General features: G+C 33.5%; 1 protein-coding gene and 1 non-coding gene across 3 annotated transcripts in view; one reads left to right on the plus strand and one right to left on the minus strand.

Moving 5' to 3' along the window:
• Positions 1 to 1869: 1869 nt before the first annotated feature.
• LOC117115482 (NXPE family member 1-like) overlaps positions 1870 to 18444 on the minus strand; it is a 21568-nt gene continuing 4993 nt past the window's right edge. Inside the window, exons 2-6 of one of the 2 annotated variants that reach the window (XM_033259324.1) lie at positions 10871 to 11000; positions 10478 to 10546; positions 5108 to 5832; positions 3632 to 3708; positions 1870 to 3400 (exon numbers count right to left, since the gene is read on the minus strand). In XM_033259324.1, coding sequence (XP_033115215.1) covers positions 2619 to 3400; positions 3632 to 3708; positions 5108 to 5832; positions 10478 to 10546; positions 10871 to 10948 — 1731 coding nt within the window. In that variant the 5' untranslated portion in view covers positions 10949 to 11000 and the 3' untranslated portion in view covers positions 1870 to 2618. The remainder of the gene's footprint in view (positions 3401 to 3631; positions 3709 to 5107; positions 5833 to 10477; positions 10547 to 10870; positions 11001 to 18444) is intronic. The other variant, XM_033259325.1, reaches the window with a different exon arrangement.
• Positions 9485 to 9557, plus strand: Trnat-ugu. Its single transcript has one exon. It is a non-coding gene; the product is annotated as a tRNA-Thr (tRNA).

Raw genomic sequence — 18444 nt, forward strand, 5'->3', positions numbered from 1 at the left:
TTTATATATAAATGGCAAAGTACTGAAAAACAACAATGCTGTGGGAAACAATGGCTAGATCTCAGTAGAGATACTAATTTGATAAGCAGCTGGATATTTTAAAACTGGCATTTGAAGCCTGATAGTACAGAGTAGGTGCTCGGGAAAACTTCCGTTGAAATTTGGACATTGTTTACTTGTGCAATAAATAATATAGGAAAGTTCGGTGTAGTTTTGCACTACAAATGATTCACTGATATGGTGATGTAACGTTCGTGGCGCGACAACCAAGTCGTCTTCTCTGATATATCGGGTAAAATACATAATCAGACATGCCATTAACAATCCGATAATTAGATGTCGATATGTTACGTCCAGATATAATCAATAGAGCAATAATAGTAGTGGTAAAGCATTGAATTTTGAATATGGTAGCACCTTACCATGTTGTAGTAGGCTACCGTAGGCCTACAGCGATATCCACAGAAAAAAATGCATCAGGTTATTAGACCCACCTTTGGTGCCATGAGGCTGCAGATACAACGCGCTCTCTCCGGGTACCACCGATGGTGTTACGTCTAGAGAGCTTCGAGAAAGTACATCGAATACAGTGACGATTGATACTAATTAATTAGCCCTAGATTTCGCCCTTTACCCTATCTGTTTGTGCTACGGGGCACGGACCGTGCAACATGATTCCCACCGGATGCCATAATATCCCCCACTACTGTGGCACCACTGGAGCACTCAGTGGCGTAGCAACGACATGAGACCCCGGCCGGGGTCTCACCATTAAATTGTATTGACGATCCGGAGTTGGGTGTGGATATGAGGACCATTCCAAGGAAAACGTCTTAGATATACCAAAAACTGACCAATTGATATGAATGAAACTTTTTGAAAAGTTTAAGCAAGTAACAAGGAAGAATTTATTAAACTTTGGTGACAATACATATTCATTATTCAGGTGTGAAGTTTGGGGTCATTTTAAGTTTTAATGTCCCATACCTAAATATCTCATACACAATGGATAAAAAAAAAAAAAAAAAACCAGAATGGTTTGTCATGGTACACTAAATACATTTTGGGGACGATCCGGAGTAGGGTGTGGACATAAGGGCCATGTAACGGTAGACGTGGGGGCCGGACGAGGAATGAAATGTAAATCATCCCCAATTTGTAATTTCTTTTATACACCTAAGTTTAAATTATGAAGCAACGCTACGAATCACTTAAATCACTTTCTTTCATTATCTTAAAAGTTGAAATTATGAAGCAACACTACGAAGCTCTTAAAGATGACTTAACGTACTGTATCACTGATGGATTTATCCTTAAGAATCTAAAGGAAGGAAAAAAAAAACTGGCAAGAACAAGTGAGTGATCTCTACAGGAAAGAAACAAAATTGCAGTTTTCTACAGGCAAATGGGGAACATATGCTGGATTTCCATATTTTCACGCGATAGTTACTCTGCTTGAATAGTGACATGCTATACTGATGACCCTAAACAATCATAATTTTAACTTTACTGAATAAAATTTTAATTACTGTTTAAAACCCTTGTCCTTACTTATTTATTTTCAAAAGAAAGAGTAATGTTTTGTGAACGAAAGAGGGAAAAAACATATTTCCCTTCACCTAAACATTGTATTTTGCCACAAAATAAGCTGGAAGATTAACATTGATAGAACAAATATGTATAACTTACATTTATCGGCGACACTTATTTTTCTCAAAGTTGTCCAAATTATGGAAATACTTTTTTATTCTTCGCATTTAATTGTCTGTATTTTTTGTTTTGTGTATTTTTTAATTAGCTTAGGTGTTTGTGCTTTTGTATTGATTTTATTAAACGTGCGAATAAAGAAAACTGAGCTGAACTCTTCCATTTGATTATTTCTTTGTATTTTTTTTATGTTCATATTTTTAACTTACTTTGATCCATGGGGCGGCTGGCTATTGTCTACCAGGTTTGAATTAAAGCATAATAATGTTAACTATTATACTTGCTATTATGTTTTTTTTCATTATTATATATTATATTATCAAAAATAATAATATTATCATGTTATTTTCATTATTATATATTATCCTTACCGTATATAGTCTGTTAAAAATTATTCGATTGATCTTTTATTCTTTTAAATGTTTACTGCACTGCAGTATTGTTAAGTGTATGTTATATTATAATATAAGTATAAAATTTAGAGTAGTACTTAAAAAAGATTTCTTGAAAGCATATAAGGAAAATGAGCTTTAGATTTTTAGAAATGTTAACAAAATTAAACAATGCGATTGAAATAAAACAATCTTCTGTAATATACACCATTAGAGAAAAAAATGATGAGCGACGTGTAGAACAAAGAGCAGTCTTCAAAAAAATGTTTGGAAAGTTGGTTTCAATACTAAAATCATAAACTTCCTGGATGTAGTTGAACATTCATTTAAAATGTTAACAAATTAAGTTAGTTTTCTTATGAGAGAAGCCGTTCAATAAAATAGTTTCTGTGGTAGTTATATACTTTTATTTACGGCGAACACATAGGATTAACTTTTATTTCTACAGAAAGACTTTTAGCACAATTTCTGAAAAGTCTTTAACTGTCGTAAAACGTTCTAAACAATAATGTCAAAATGTCAGGTGGGCCCCTTTGAACAAACATGGGAAAACATCATAAAAAGTTCTTGGTAAACTACCGCCATTGGCATATGTATGGTATTTGCATGCGGGTAGGCCAAGTTCATATCCCATATGTCAATAATATGTATGCCTAAACCTGAAAATATCTCATGGTAAAGTTCATAAATATCAAATAGCATTTTTTCACTGACATACACATTTTCTCCACCCTTTTGATGATTCCTTGGGTGTGGCGATTTCATTAAAACGTGTGCATTAGGGCAACGTTTTCTAAATCTTATTAGTGTTTCTCGCAATAGATGCAGTCTTTCCAATAAACTTTCCTTAACCCATTGTGTATAGTGAGCCCATGGACTGACCATTATGACGTAATTGCACGCACTGAAATTCAGATTATCCAGGACTTCATACTCCCATTTACCGACCCGGTAACGATGCGTTCTTGAGCCGAAGGAGTACGGATGGAAATAAAAATCGAAGTTCATAATATTACTATGATGGGTAATATGTTTGGTGGATAGTTTTCTTGTGTAATTGTTGTTTGAAACTTTCATGAGGTTGAGCATTCCTTTACACCATTGCTCAGTGGTTGAGTCTCCCATAAATATGATTTCTTTTCCCTTAATACACCGAGATATCTCAGGTCCTGTCCATTGTCTGGTTTTGCATTGTAATGAAGTCCATATCTTCCCTGTCCAAAATCCGTCACTAAGAGGTGTTGGCAAATCCGCCTTGCATTCTGGTAAAGAAAGTCTGTCCAATAACGTTGATTCTTGATCTGAGCAAAAAAAAAAATTAACATTGATTTTAGATCCGTCACCACTACTGAACATATTTGGACAACCGACCCGCTTTATAGTTCATCTCATCTCGTCATCTTATATAGCCGTTAGGTCAGCTGTCTCATAGAAAGGTTCAGGGGTATTATTATCTTCCAATATTTCATGTACATGTCTTTATTACGGTATTATTTAATTCAGTATGGCTGAGTAAAATACACCATACACACCAGTGGCATGTTGTTTCTTACCAGCTTCTGTGATATTGACGGCTGGCGTACTGAGCAAACGTGCATAATTCAAAGACCTAAGTGACAGAATTATAGAGAAAAAAAAAGATAACAAAGATATCAGAATTATTGTTTGACATAATTAGTAGTATTACAGTAGGCCATTCCCTTTAACACCCCTATTAAGGAGACCTAAGGCAAACTTTTCGGCTACCAGTCGAGGGAAAAGCTTTTTTACAACAAGCCAAACCCTCTGTTCAAGGGATAACACTAAGGGGACACTTCTTGTTCTACTGTAGCAAATTAGTTATTTACCATCCTCTTCGACACGCTCTTCTCCTCTTATTTTTTGTTCACTTACTTTGTGTAAAGGCAATGTTATTTCGTAGTTTGTCACGGTTAAAACGATCATCAAGCGCTATAATTTGCGTATTTATAATGGAAGCAATTAAGCATGACTTTAATTAGCGTAATCATCGTGTGAGGTGTACCGCCGTATAAAAACAAAGTATGCTAAATCATGCGACACACCTCAAACGATACGAACTACTTACGGTCACGTAAGGGAGGTGTCGTCAAGACATCCCTCAGTTTAGATGTTCATTGTGAGTACAAATACATTATATTTTATTTTACTAATTAGTAAATTGTTATAATTATCATAGGCTTGATTAATGATTAATTGTAATGAAATGAATGGTGGTTATTAGAAAATTGATTTTATTTGTTATAGTGCCACCTGTGTCTGTACCTGTGCATGTGCCTGTTATTGACCGATACAATGAGAGTTGAATAGTTATGTTACCGTGTATGTGCAACGATAAACCGTCAAGAAGAACTATTATGTTATTGAGAAGAGAAGATGCATACGGAATTTTATTTATTAAAGACTTTACTTTTATAATTTAACTTGTTTTTGCAGTGTACTATTATTTGTCTGTTACCCCATTATGCCTCATCATTACAGTTCACCTTTAGTGTGACATAGTTGCACGTGCGCAACTTACGGCCTGTGATGGTGTCCACAACCATTCATTCCATAATTATTCAATCATACTTAGACTAGTTAATAAACGACTGTTTTAGAAACTCTACTTTCCGTTTGTATTAATACTTTATATTATGTTTTGTTATTTTGAATGTGCGGTTGTATCTATCCGGGTTTTCGCACTGGACCAATAAATCTAAAATAATTTTTTAGGTATTTTGGTAAATTCGTAAACAATCTCTATTTAAAGCTATTTAGTTCTTGAAAATATGATTCAATTTTGTTAGAACATGTATCAGAAATATTAACTGTTATCCTCAAAGTGTCCTACTAACAATACTTTGTGACTGGAATGTCTCAATACTTCACTAAACTAGAGATTTTCATTAGTTAATACCAAACAAGCGATTTATTATGAGTTTATATTCTATTTAGGTCTTTTGTATCATATTTTATTTCGAGTGTAATATTACTCGACTTTTACTCACCTTCTAGTAATATCTGTGCTGAGTTTTGTCAAATTGGATAAAGTATTAGAAAGAATGCTGGTAGACTTAAGAGACGCAAGTGTCTCGCATCCCAATTTCGACGGCTTATCACAAACAAATATAGTTTTACCGGTTGCCAACGGCTGACTCCATTCGCATTTATTCAGGAAATCGCCTTTAATTCTTAATCTGCAAAGTTTTGTTTCCCTGATCTTACCCGAAACAAAATTTCCCTTCCATACACCTCTATCTTCCATATGCCAAAACGTGTCTTCAATAAAGTCTGAAGTTTCAGAAGGATTGACAAGAATGATTTCAATATTGACGTTACCAGTCCAGGCAGCAAAAAATATGGCTTCGTAAGTGCCATTGTTAAAGTCAATTACTTTTCCTGCCGCATTAGCTTGGCGACTTCTGATACTTGCCAACCAGAATTCGCCTCCTTTCACACGATGTTGCCCCATACTATTACGAGCCTCGATGATCACACTAAAAAACTCACCAACTTTTACCACGCCAGGATTTTTTAGGATGACGGTGGTTTTGCTTGAATTAATCAGCCCCGTGTTTTCTTGTTTTGAAACCGGCACCGGTACTTTGCTTGATGTTTTTAGACGAGCTTCCTTTATGGATGCAAATGCTGGCATTATTATCTTACCGGATTCAGTTTTAGTTATGTCTTCAATTAACGATTCATTTTTTCCTGTGTGGAATATTGATATATTCTGTTGAAAAGAAAACATAATTACAGAATGTTGTATTATCCACTTTATCACCAAAATCGTCGGCATTAAATTGATTATCAATGTCTTCATCACTACAATATTTGTTAATATACTGCTATTATTATTATGTACCTATTTGTTCATATTGTGTTTACGGTGCTGCGCGGCAAACTTGATTTGAATATTATTTACTGTGATTTACCAGCTGAGACCAACACGTTTTTCTACCTTACCCTTAACTCAGTCAGTCATAGGCTATGGAAGAAAGTACCTGGGGTTAGATCTTCGCCTATATCCTATTATGTCTCTGTGGTCTAATGGGTATGATAAATTACTTAGGTGTTCCTCCGCCTGACATCATGCATGTCTTGGGGTCAATTTTCTAACCTCCAAGAAAAACTGTTTTCGAAAGAATGTTCAAAATTTCTCTTGATTCAGTTGATGCTTTTGCTCATCTATTCTAGAATCTTTCCAATTTTTAATACATGGGTCTTTGTAATATGGTTTATTTCAATTCAATTGATGAGAGCAGCTTAGCTCAGTCGGCTAATATGGTGGTAACCACTGTGTTTGCGCGCTAAACCGTGGAGATCTCTAGGTTCCCATCGCTACCTCTCCTTGTGTCTCAGCTGGAGGGCTGAAATACAAGTTACAATAGCGCATCGTCTTTCAGATGAGACGTTTAAGCCGTTGGTCCCATGTGTACGTTAATGAACGCAGTACACTCTTCGGAAAAGAGTAGGGGATTGTCTCCCGGTGTACTGCCCAATTATCACCATAGGGACCCCATTGGAAATAAGTCTCTTTCTAGATTTTCATGGGCTATCTTTGGTGTTTATACCAAATAAATCCAATCCAATCCGATCCGATTTATTATTTGGTCATCCGCATATATATCCAATCTCAGGTATTGAACATTTTAAAAAGTTCAGTATATAGTGTGACTAAACAAATTAATAATCTTTTCAATGTCAGTATTGCGATAAATTAGACTGTAATCTTGTGTAGTATCTTTCTTCGTTTTGAAACCTCCTCTGACCATTCTTCTCAGCATTAAGTACCAAAATAATTCCAGTTTCTTTAACTCTTCTTCCAATGGGTACCATGCCTGAGTAGTTCCATGTAACAAATTTGCTCTCAAATTGCCTCCACAATCCTCCTTCTGGTTACCATATTTATTTACTATAATTAGCAAACATTTTTTCAGTTGCTGATATTTTTCAATAGCTAATGAAAAACAATCACTGATATGTTAGTAACAGTATGGCCGAGGTACACAAAAATCTCTCACATTTTCTTTACACTCTTCGCTGATTTTTAGAATTGTCTCTTTTGTTGTTATTGTATCCCCTCCAATTTTGGCTTTCTTTATTGACACATTTAAGCCAAAACATCTGCATTGACAGGGCTTCGTTAAAATCTTTCAAGAATTCGACGACGTCGTCTGCAAAAAGAATCAATCTTATTATTTCAATTTCTTTAGGCCTGTCGCTCATTCTACGCTAAGCCAATTGGTACATACATTTGGTAAGTGAAAGTTCAATTTTAGAGCTAGAGGTAGCAACACAAAGTCAAAATAGAAATTAAAGTGGAAATGACATGGAAATTATTGTCTACAGCCGACCTTGATATCAAATTAAGATTAAGAAGTATCACTTTGAAAAGAAAATCACTAGGAGTGCGATCATGTGCAGCTGTTAAAGCCCCATTCCTGGCAAAATTTCACTAAAACATTTTTCAAAAAATGCATAGGCCTATGCTTTACTATAAATTTTATAAACCTTGGAAAAATATTGCCATAAATTTTAGTTTTTACGCAATTCAAAAGGATAAAACAAAATGAGATATAGGGATTATTTCTCATAGGAGATTACAATTTTCTCGACGACTTTTTCGTTACTAAGCAAATTCAGAGGTTATAGATCGCATCCGCTGGAATGCTTTCGCTTTTGCGTACACATAATACAGTCAATAAAGTACACCCTCTAATAAGATTAGTTTGTGTACTTCGCATCTCGCACGCTTCGGTCGATCGAGTAGGCATGTGATAAGTTTGTTTAGTTGCCAAAATCTCGGTCAGAACATTTTTTTTAACAAATTTGAAATAATTCCAGTGAAATATTATATTCCACAAGTATTAGCAACAGACAATATCATGTCGGTAGTTTTTATGTCTGATACAGAACTTAAATCAAGGTAAGGCTTGGCCAGGCCCAGCAGTGTTGGATAAGCTAATGTTTCCTACTATATATCTTTGCAGAGTTATCGCAACATCGAATATAAAAAATGCATACGCGGTTATTTTTGTGTGGAACATGGAACACACACAAAAAAAAAAATCAAATTTCAGTCTTATTTTACATTTTCTTCATGCTTAGGAATGTCTAAATTCAGTTAAACTAGCAATTTCATATTATATTCATACATCTTCATATCATTAAAAATCGGATTTTTCTTAAAAACAAAATTGCCGGCAATGGGGCTTTAAGTATATGCATATAGCAACAATCATACCATGATGTTTCTCTGCGACAGATTTTACTGTAAATATTGCATCAGATGTACAACGGTTGGAGCGAAAATCAAACTGACAATGCTACTCTAATAATGCTCCTTTAGCCACCAAGTGATGATCTTTTAAAGAATTCTCCCACACTTTGCGCCAATTGAGATTCCCATATAAGTTCTAGCTCCGATTTCATATAAATGCAGATAATCGTACTGCAGAGCCATTTTGTGGGTACTTTACCCGTTGTCCATATGAGGGTGATTAATGCAAGTAGAAATATTACTAGACACTGGATAATGTTATATTTTAGAATTTCTGTCTTAAAATTGTCTGTAACACAACTCTTCCCATTCTTAAAGGACTTTCTATCTTGAAGAATGTCATCTTCCTTTGGTATACTCTCATTAGTTTCTATAAAATACTTATCCATGAGAAGGGGTGTGATATAAAATGCTCCTTTTTTTAAATTCTCAGAACTTGTAATTCTTGTGATGGATTACTCTTCAAATTTCCTGTTTTCTGTTGCAGTACTAGGCTATCTGCTAACTCCTTGTATTAATCATTCATTAATTCAATTTGTTATTCATTCACCTTCTTTAGTTGTCGTCTCAGTTCCTTTATATCCTTACACTTCTTTTGCTCATTGATTAACTTTTGTGATTCTTCATTTTCTCATGGTTCTTTCTTTCTTGCTATCTTTGAACATCCTGTACTTTGTAGCAATAATACAATTAGTTCATCTAGATCTTCTGATGGTAGTTGGTGGATGATTGGCCAAAATTATATGCGAGTAAATCTCTTAATTGATTATCATATTTAAAAGCTGTATAATCTGATTCAGATTGACATCGGTGAGTAAAGGGCAAAACTCACCGATGTCAATTGACATCGGTGAGTTTTGCCTTCACTTTCTGAAAAAAATATCCTTACAATTCTTAGACATTGAAAAGAGAATACTCATTAATGTCATTCTATGACCAGTGTTAAACATTCGAGATGCTCTAACGTACACACGACATTGAATAATAATACGACAGTATTTCTAGCCGTATTTCCAGATTTATCTGGCCGAACGCCCTCTTGAGGCATAGCATTGTGTAATACAATGTTCACGACGGGTATTTGGACCTGTTCAACCATGAAGCCTTCGTGGTCTAGTGGTTATGACGCTCGCCTTGTCAGCGAGAGGTCGCAGGTTCGAATCCCGTCGGAGGCATTTTATTACACAATGATTTTTCATAGGACTTTATTCGTCAAAAAGCTACAGGGTAGCCTATGTTCCATCATGTCCTTATTAAACACTGTATATGTACCTTTGATGATTTATATTGTACACACGACAATCATTATCAAACTTTGATACACAATCAGTAGTGTTATAATCTACACGCTTCCGTTTGTCTGTTCGTGGACGGATCCATGTTTCTCTGTGAATTGTTTTACTTCTAAACCATGTGTACTAACTTAAATCTGTTTTCAATGAAATAACTCAACAGACGTTCACCATTGTCATTAGTCTCAACTTGTCACTATTAGTACTTCCTAGTAGTTGATCCCAGGCACCACTCTCTTGGCTTGTAGATGATATTGTTGAAATAAAATCCCCGTACATTACACGTGAAACGTCGAGTCTTTTCCAACTCTTGGTTTTCATTACTTGGAATATGTATTGTATTTATTATTTCTATATTCATCTTTTATTATTTTGTCTTTAATTGTATGTATATAGGGTCTCAATTGATCAGCTCTGGCTGCTTGGACCACCCTTACAAAATATTGTTGAAATAAATAAACAATTCATTTATATTTGTATATAAAATATATAGGCCTATATATTCATATTATATAAAAGTATAAACAGTGCTCAATTAAATGAACCAAGCTTTAAAAAAAAGCATATCGATAGGCTTTTCTCCTTATCAATTGTTTTAAAATACTGAACTCGCGATCTCTCGCACTGAAGGCAAATGTTATACTAAATGGGTACGACGGCCTATCCCAAATACAATTCAACCAAGAACACTTCTTTAAACAATTGGTATACCAACACCGATCACTAAAGTACCGTTATAGGCTACTATAATTATTATATTCTGCACTGCATGGCTTGCTCAACATTATTAAAGATTTTGTTACCTGAGTTGCCTGTCTGTACATTGGGATTTGTGCTTTATGAATGCTATACTGTATTCTTGTGTCCCATTTCTGAAAATAAATATTGACCAGACCTATAAGTTTAATTACTGTATTATTTCTACCTACTAGCTACTCTGTGTACAGCAATAATAGTCAACGCACACACCAGATTAATATGATATCTCTTCATTTTAGGAATTTTTAAACAACACAGGATCTATGAGAGATTCTTTATATAGAAAAGATGTTACACCGAGATAATGTAACTGTAAATTCTCTTTACTTGTCTTGGCATAATGACATGAATGTATTGAATTGAAGCAAAATTTATTTAAATAAATAGGGCATTGTTATCGTTATATTGATTTATTATTCAGCAAATATTTTCCTTACTAATGAATAGATGAATATACAACACAGCAGTGACGTAATGAAACAAATTGTGTATTTAATAGCTTTTGTATTCCGCATTGTGGTAGTACCGTCGTGTATGTGTCCCAATATGGAAGAATGTTTTACACACCTAGAAGATAAAAATATACAATTTCAATTATAATGTTTACACATATCGGTACTTCTGAATGTTATTTATTTTTTGACGTATTGCTAATACTATTTAAAAAAATATTTTAAATGTTGTTATTTATATATTATTTATATTAACAATATGAATATTAATATCATCTGTCGCTTGGGTTGCCCTTTCACCGATAGTTAGTTAGACGGAGCACCAAAGTGGCAAAGCATTATTTACAAAGTGATTTTTGTTGGAAACTGTTGATATCGACCTGGAATGCCACCAAAAAAAAGTTGGATGTATTTCGGCCATAGGAAATTTTTTATGACCTTTTACCTAAAAAGGGTAATTCTATATATAGTAACAAGGTGGTGGGGGGGGGGGTAGAATAGATAGCCATATCTTATCCTAATGTACATTCCTTTTGAGATTCCTGCTTTTTTTTCTCTAAACAAAGTGTTTTATGGCTCATTAAATCTTAAATATTGATAATAATTTCAAAATGGCGAAACTAGAACATTCTGCTGTCTATGTTGTCTTTTCTACATGATTTATATAAAAATGTTTATATATTTCTGTTTTACTATCAGTGTAAATGGCCATATATTTATATAAGCGCCTTCTACAGAAAAACTGCTTCAAGGGATATATGTGTTCCAATAGGACAACACTTGGTAGGATTGTGCATTAAAGTAGCAGAACTTTTAACTTTGGTATGGTTTGGATTTAGAGTAGGAATTATATGTTTTTATTATCACTAAGTAGTCTTAATTATGGAAGCTGGGTGCGACATGTTTGCTATTGGATTGGGTGGTATTACCAAATCTAAAGACTATAAACCGTAGTCCCTGCTTAAACAAACTACAACAAATCTTTGAAATTTAAAAGAGCCCATTACATTAATATTTCTCAATGCTCTAGTCCAGTCTCTGCTGTGAAGTAGATAAGTGCTCCGATTAGCAACATTCTGACAACGAGGCACTTAGGAAGTACGAAGTTTTAGGAAATGCTATACAAATTCTCATTATAACAGTGGGCCATAGCCTCAGCAGAATACAGTATTAATTAATTATAAATTGTATAGAGACAGTTGCGTATCTAGAAGAGCCTCAGCAGAATACAGTATTATTTAATTATAAATTGTATAGAGACAGTTTAGAAGTAACAGGGGGTGATGTGGGGGACGCAAAGGTGCAGTGGGGGGTCAATGATTTTTCCTGTGGGCGTTAAGTTGCAAAATAAGATGATACGGTATTCAATGATTTTAACTACTTGAGCTGACGTTTTTGCTTCCAATGAGAAGGGGACGTAAGTATTTTTTGGAGAGTGTCTCCCCACCCCACCCCACATACACACACACTCAGTAGACATGCCACTGAGACCATTCCAAATTTATTATTTATTTATATTTTAGTTCAGATCTTATTAAATCACATTTTAAATGATATTGATAAACGCTATGACCCAGAAAATGTAGACACTGCAATCACCACTATATGACTACTAATTAATGGGTTATGGATATGAAAGAATATAGCAGCCATTTTGGATAATTTTTTGGAATTATTCAATTTTGGAAAATTATTATTTAATCATTATCAGATGAAATTTGAATTAGTTTTAGTTAGGAAAAAAAGACTCCGAGACAAAAAGTACTTAATTTATGACTATTTTAAAGTTTTTGGCGCCATTTTGGCGGCCATCTTGGAAAAATCACTTGATCATAAAAGAAAGTTGAATAAATAAATAAATAAATAAACAATTTTGGCTAAAATTTACATATTCATCTTTTCTAGACCTTATGCTACAAAAAAAAAAGTTTTCTTGCAATTGTTTTTTGGGTCAATTGTTTTTTGTTGGATAGAACAGACTACCCCTACTGTTTCAGTGTTTGTTACTAAAAATAGATTGACCTTTATATAAAAGGTCATACCTCTTTTTCCCATGGGAAAAATTGTTCAAAACTTTCTTTTGGTGGCTCTTGAAGCCCTCTTAGATAGTTTCTACTCAAAATACCTTTGTAAATAATTTTTGCCACTTTGGCCAGAAAAAAACTGGGTGTTTCACACTAACTACGATCACTCATTTGCTTGTGTAATCACACACACCCATTTTAATAATTATAATTCCTAATTAACATTGGACATTTAACGCATATACTTCCTTGAGCATTTCTCAACATCGAAATATCTAACCTTCGACATTGGAATAAAATGTTTAACCACTTGTCATAATTGCGTGGGAAAAACAAAGTGCCCAATTAAAGATAAAATCAAGCAAAAATAATGTACACCGAGCCTTGAAAATATCTACTTGATAAACCAAATTTATGGAGGCCATGCTCCAAAGAAGAAAAAATTGATATGTTTTACAAAATTGTCTTACTAAAGACACCTGATGGGTGTTTGATGAAGAACTCAGAAATTTTTAAAAAACTGGGGTGAAAATTGGTGGTTACGCCTCTTTTTCCCAGTTTAAATAATCTTACGAACCGTTCCAAGACTTTTGTCAAACACCATATGCCATAAAAAAAAAAATTCTTCTGGATATTGGCTATTTAAAGATCCAGCGCATTAATGCTTGATAGTAGGACATGCAAACGGTCTAAATAAATTACCGTACTGGCCATTATTTAATACCTTCCAAGATGCGCTTCTAGTCTGCCTAGTGTTAATATTATATCATAGAGCACCACAGTCGTGTCGTCACAACGCCAGGTAGCGCCCTCTGTTGCCAAACCAGACGTTGGTTACCGTTCAATACGCCTGACTGCCTGCATAGGCTTTCCGGAATATGAATGGAGTGATTGGATTGTTACAGAAGTGAATTGGTAAAATACAGTGATTTGAGTACGCATACATAAATAAACATTATTGAAGGGAGTTGATATCAGTGAGTTTAAGAAGATTGAGATTAGAGAATAAAGTAGAAGAATGAGACTGTGGTGGAGCGCCAGATATAATCCTGATAGCCTTCTTTTGAATTATTTTTAGTTTAGTTAAGTTGAGGGGTAGATGTTACCCCAAACAATGTTGCAGTAACTCAAATAAGGAAGAATAAGGGAGCAATAGAGAATACGAAGAACGTTAAGGAGAACAAAAGAGGATAACCTAAAAATGATATCAAAGCCATTTGATATTTTGTTTTCAATTTGGCTGATATGCTTTCTTCCTATTTAATCGACTGTCTAGATAGACCACAAGAAACTTAGTTTGGGTGCTGGGGATTTCATAATCCTCAATATAAATTTTGAAGTGTGAAAGATCGGGAATTTGTGATTTTTTGGGGCTTCGAAACAGAATGAAGCTACACTTCTTGTGGTTGATTGAAAGTCTGTTAACAGCAAAATCATAGATTATTTTTTCTAGGATTGTTGAGAATACTGATAAGATTGATATAGGGCGATAATTGGGTTCGGATTTATAAATGGGTGTAACACGGGCTAGCTTCATTCTGTTTGGAAAGACACCCTTGGAGATAGAGAGGTAAAAAATATCGCATAAGGGTTGAGAGATGAAGTTAGCAACATATTTGATTACTTTGGGATGAAAATTGTCAAAACCTGGTGATTTATTGTGTTTGAAGCAGTTTAGTATACAGGCCACTTCCGATTCATTATCAGGGGTAAAAAAAATAGAGTTGGGTGTTGGGTTGAGTAAAAATTCCTTAAATGATTTGTTGATTTGGGGAATCTTGTTGGCTAATGAGAGTCCAATTTCAACAAAGTAGTCATTAAATGCAGATGCAATTTTGTCGGGATCGTTAGTTTCGTCGCCGTTACAATTAAAAGAGGTATTTGATTGATTATTAAGGGTTTTTATTAATTAGCAGATTTATGGTATTCTAAATAGACTTGATATCATTTTTGTGTTTGAGGAATAAATTTTTGAAGTGGGTAGCTTTGGTAATCTTGATAAGTGAATTTAATTTGTTGCGAAATTTTTTATATTTAGTTTCATTTTTGGTAAAAGGGCAATGAAGAAATTTAGCATAAAGTTTTTGCTTATTTTTAATAGAGTTAAGAAGGCCGTCAGACATCCAAGGTTCCAGTTTATGGGATTGTTTTTTTGTTTTTGTTTTTTTTTAATGGGAAATGTTTTTCGTAAAAATTATTGAATATGTTTTCAAAATTATTGTGGGCCTCGTCAGGATCATGAGTATCAAGGACTTCAGACCAGTGTGGGTTACAGATATTATGTTGAAAATTTTCTAAAGTTGAGGGATTAATATTTCTGAATCTAGGTGTAGCTTCCTTATCAGAGCCAACTGCAACATTGGATGAATGAGGGATATTAAATGGGTAGGAAGCCACGGATATTTGACGAATTATCGCGAATTTTTATTACTTATTTGATAGGCATCGAGCTACATATAATATAACTTCATGTAGGCTATGTTTTCTAATGTCGAAATCAGCTTCCAAAACCAAAACATTTTTAATAAAACAAGAAACAAAGAGTATGCAATGTAACCATCTAATCTATTTTCAAATCCTCATTCTTGAAAGTGAAATTCTACATTTTGGAAAATGTTGCATTTGTCAACGCTATCAGGGTCGAGGTTGCTTCCCCTACTATCACGATGTATTCAAAGCATCATGACGCTATCAAAATGAGCATTGTCATAACAGAACGCAAATTATTTTTAATTAGTCTCATTGAACTATTATTAGGCCTATTATTATTATTATTATTATTATTATTATTATTCTTATTATTATTATTATTATTATTATTATTATTATTATTGTGATGAAAAGTTAACAAAAATAGTTTAATGAAAGTAAATCATTTTTTATTTGTTTATCCCCGACAAAATTTACTCGTCTTCCCCGACGTAGGGGCTATGGCTCCCGACGTCTGCCACTATTTTTGAAATTTATTTGATTTTTACAGACAACTGCTCTTAACTGTTGACAACATTTTGCTGTCAACCCCAAAGCATTGTTGGTAGGTGAATAGGGGAGGGGTTAAGTTTAGGGGACAACAGCCCCGCTCCCCCTCCCCCCAAAAAAGCTACCAATGTATTAGTGGTTCAAGAAATATTTCATAGAGTTTGAATAGATTTTATATATACAGGTACATTCTATAGATATTTTTTTATAGATATAATTTTCAATATAAGTTGTAATATGTGACCCAAGATCACAAAAAGGCTGTAAACTCGTACTCTATCAAAATGGTGTTTTTAATCTAAATTAATAGAGCACATCATTAACTTTATAATGAGGGCTCAATGACCTTAATCGGACAATTATGTGTAAAGTTAAGCAATTTTGAATTATAATTATTCTCTATAAACTGGCCTATAAAGTTCTGAGCAAAATGGCTTTAAAAGTACTGAAAGAAAAGAAATTGAAGAAAAATCACAGCAGCAGTCAAAAAAATTCCTTAGCAACAACACAGTTTCCATTGAGCTATTGCGATGAAATTTTCTACGGTTTGCTGGAAATAGGTTGGGGAACAGAAATCTTCTATTTTTAAGTCGAAACCCCAAAGAGTTAATATACCTTTATAAAGCTGAAATATCCACGTACTGATTATGGCATCAATATTGTTCTGATGAATTTACTAGACATAAGAAAGTGCTTTATTCGTCAAGCCTGGTTAGAGAGGGTGTTTTGTCGGGGTGTGGATAAAAAAGGGACGGGGTGAGGTTATGGGGAGGTCTGGATTTTTAAAATACATTTATAAACATTTAAAAAATACAACACTTTCAGAGTTATGAAAGTATTTACAAGTAAAATGATCAGGATTTCTATTGTTGCAAGCTACATTGTAGCATGGGGAGGTGGTAAACAAGCTGTTTAAGCAAGACAATAATTCCTCCATTCGAACTACCTGTTCCATCATTAAAATACTGGTAGATCACATTAACTATACTCTCTATCTTATTTAAAATCAAAACATTTAGCGTTATTTATGCGTCCGCAATACTTGAATGCTAGGCCTTTCCTTGAATGCTTTACATTTCTTTGTGACCAGTGATCCAAATCAAATTATGCCAAGGGCTGATGGGAAATTGTGCTAAATTATACCAAATATTTAATTTAATGATTGTTTAATAAGCGCCTTTCTCCCACTTAAAATGAAAGCAACACTATTCTCAATACTATTACTGTATACCCAGTGGTGCCGCCAGAGTCGACAGTATCAGGTCTGATGTTCCCGACTCGGAAGAGTGGAGGAATTGGAATGGCCAATTTTCCGGACGGGAGAAAGTTGCAGGGGTCAGGGAATCAAGAACCCTACAATATATATTATATTCAATATATATATATATATATATATATATATATATATATAATATTAAAATATCTCATATAATTTATATAGGCGTGGCCAACATAATAGGCCTAATTTGTTTTTATTTAGTCTAATCCGTCTACCTCACAATAGTATTGTTTTTATTGTACAGTATACAACTTGAAACTTGAAACTTTCGAAAATAAATACACAAAAAAGAAATAACATTCTTCGGGAGGTGTATTTATTTAAAAAAAATTAAAGTGACTAAAAACAACACTTATATTCTCAAATTAAAACAACATAGGCATAGGTGTATGGTGGGAAACTAAGGGCAAGGAAAACCTTTTTTAGAGATTATAAATGTTTCCATGGAGTATATATATATATATATATATATTATATATATATATATATTATATATATATTTTCTATAGACTATTAAAAGTTACAGTTTTTAAAATGACTCTTGGTTTAGAATATTATATAGTTCTACAGAATATACTATATTAAATATATTTATTTTCAAATTTCATATGTGTTATACTCTATAGAGGTTTTATATGTTCCTATAGAGATAGGCCTAATCCCTATAAAATGTTTATAGTACGTTAAAAAAAATACAGGTAAAGGCCTATAATTTTGTTAGAGAATAAATATAGTTAGTTTTATTATAGAGAGTTTGTCATATCGTCTGTATAGAATATTTTATAGAATTTCTGAATATGCAAGATGTAAACATGTTGATTGGACTATACTGGTCAGACACAAATGTGTCAATAAATGAAATTGAATTGAATGAAACAAAAAAAAGTTAACATCATAGAAATTACATTAAATATGTGTATATAGAATTAATTTTATAGAATATAATTTCTATAGAAATTGATTAATCTCTATAGAAGGTCTATATTATAGTTCTATAGATTTTTTCTGTAAGGGTACTTTCTAAGCCTTTGAAACCTCTAAATTGTCATATTTTTGGGAGATTTTCCCTGCTTCCCTATTCTGCTGAAATAATTAAGAAAAATTTATGTTATGAAAGTCCTGGCAGTATAATTAACATTACATAGCCAAAGTCTAGGCCTATACTAAATCATGGTGTATAATAAAACATACAACTTTAAAACACAAGTTTAACAAGCTAACAATAACAGGTGTAAACTGTTCAGCCAACCACAGATAATCTCAAATTACTTAATTTG

This window comes from Anneissia japonica, unplaced genomic scaffold, assembly GCF_011630105.1.
Source record: "Anneissia japonica isolate Jap-2015-1 unplaced genomic scaffold, ASM1163010v1 scaffold287847_len925385_cov155, whole genome shotgun sequence".
In the NCBI taxonomy this organism is placed as follows: Eukaryota; Metazoa; Echinodermata; class Crinoidea; order Comatulida; family Comatulidae; genus Anneissia; species Anneissia japonica.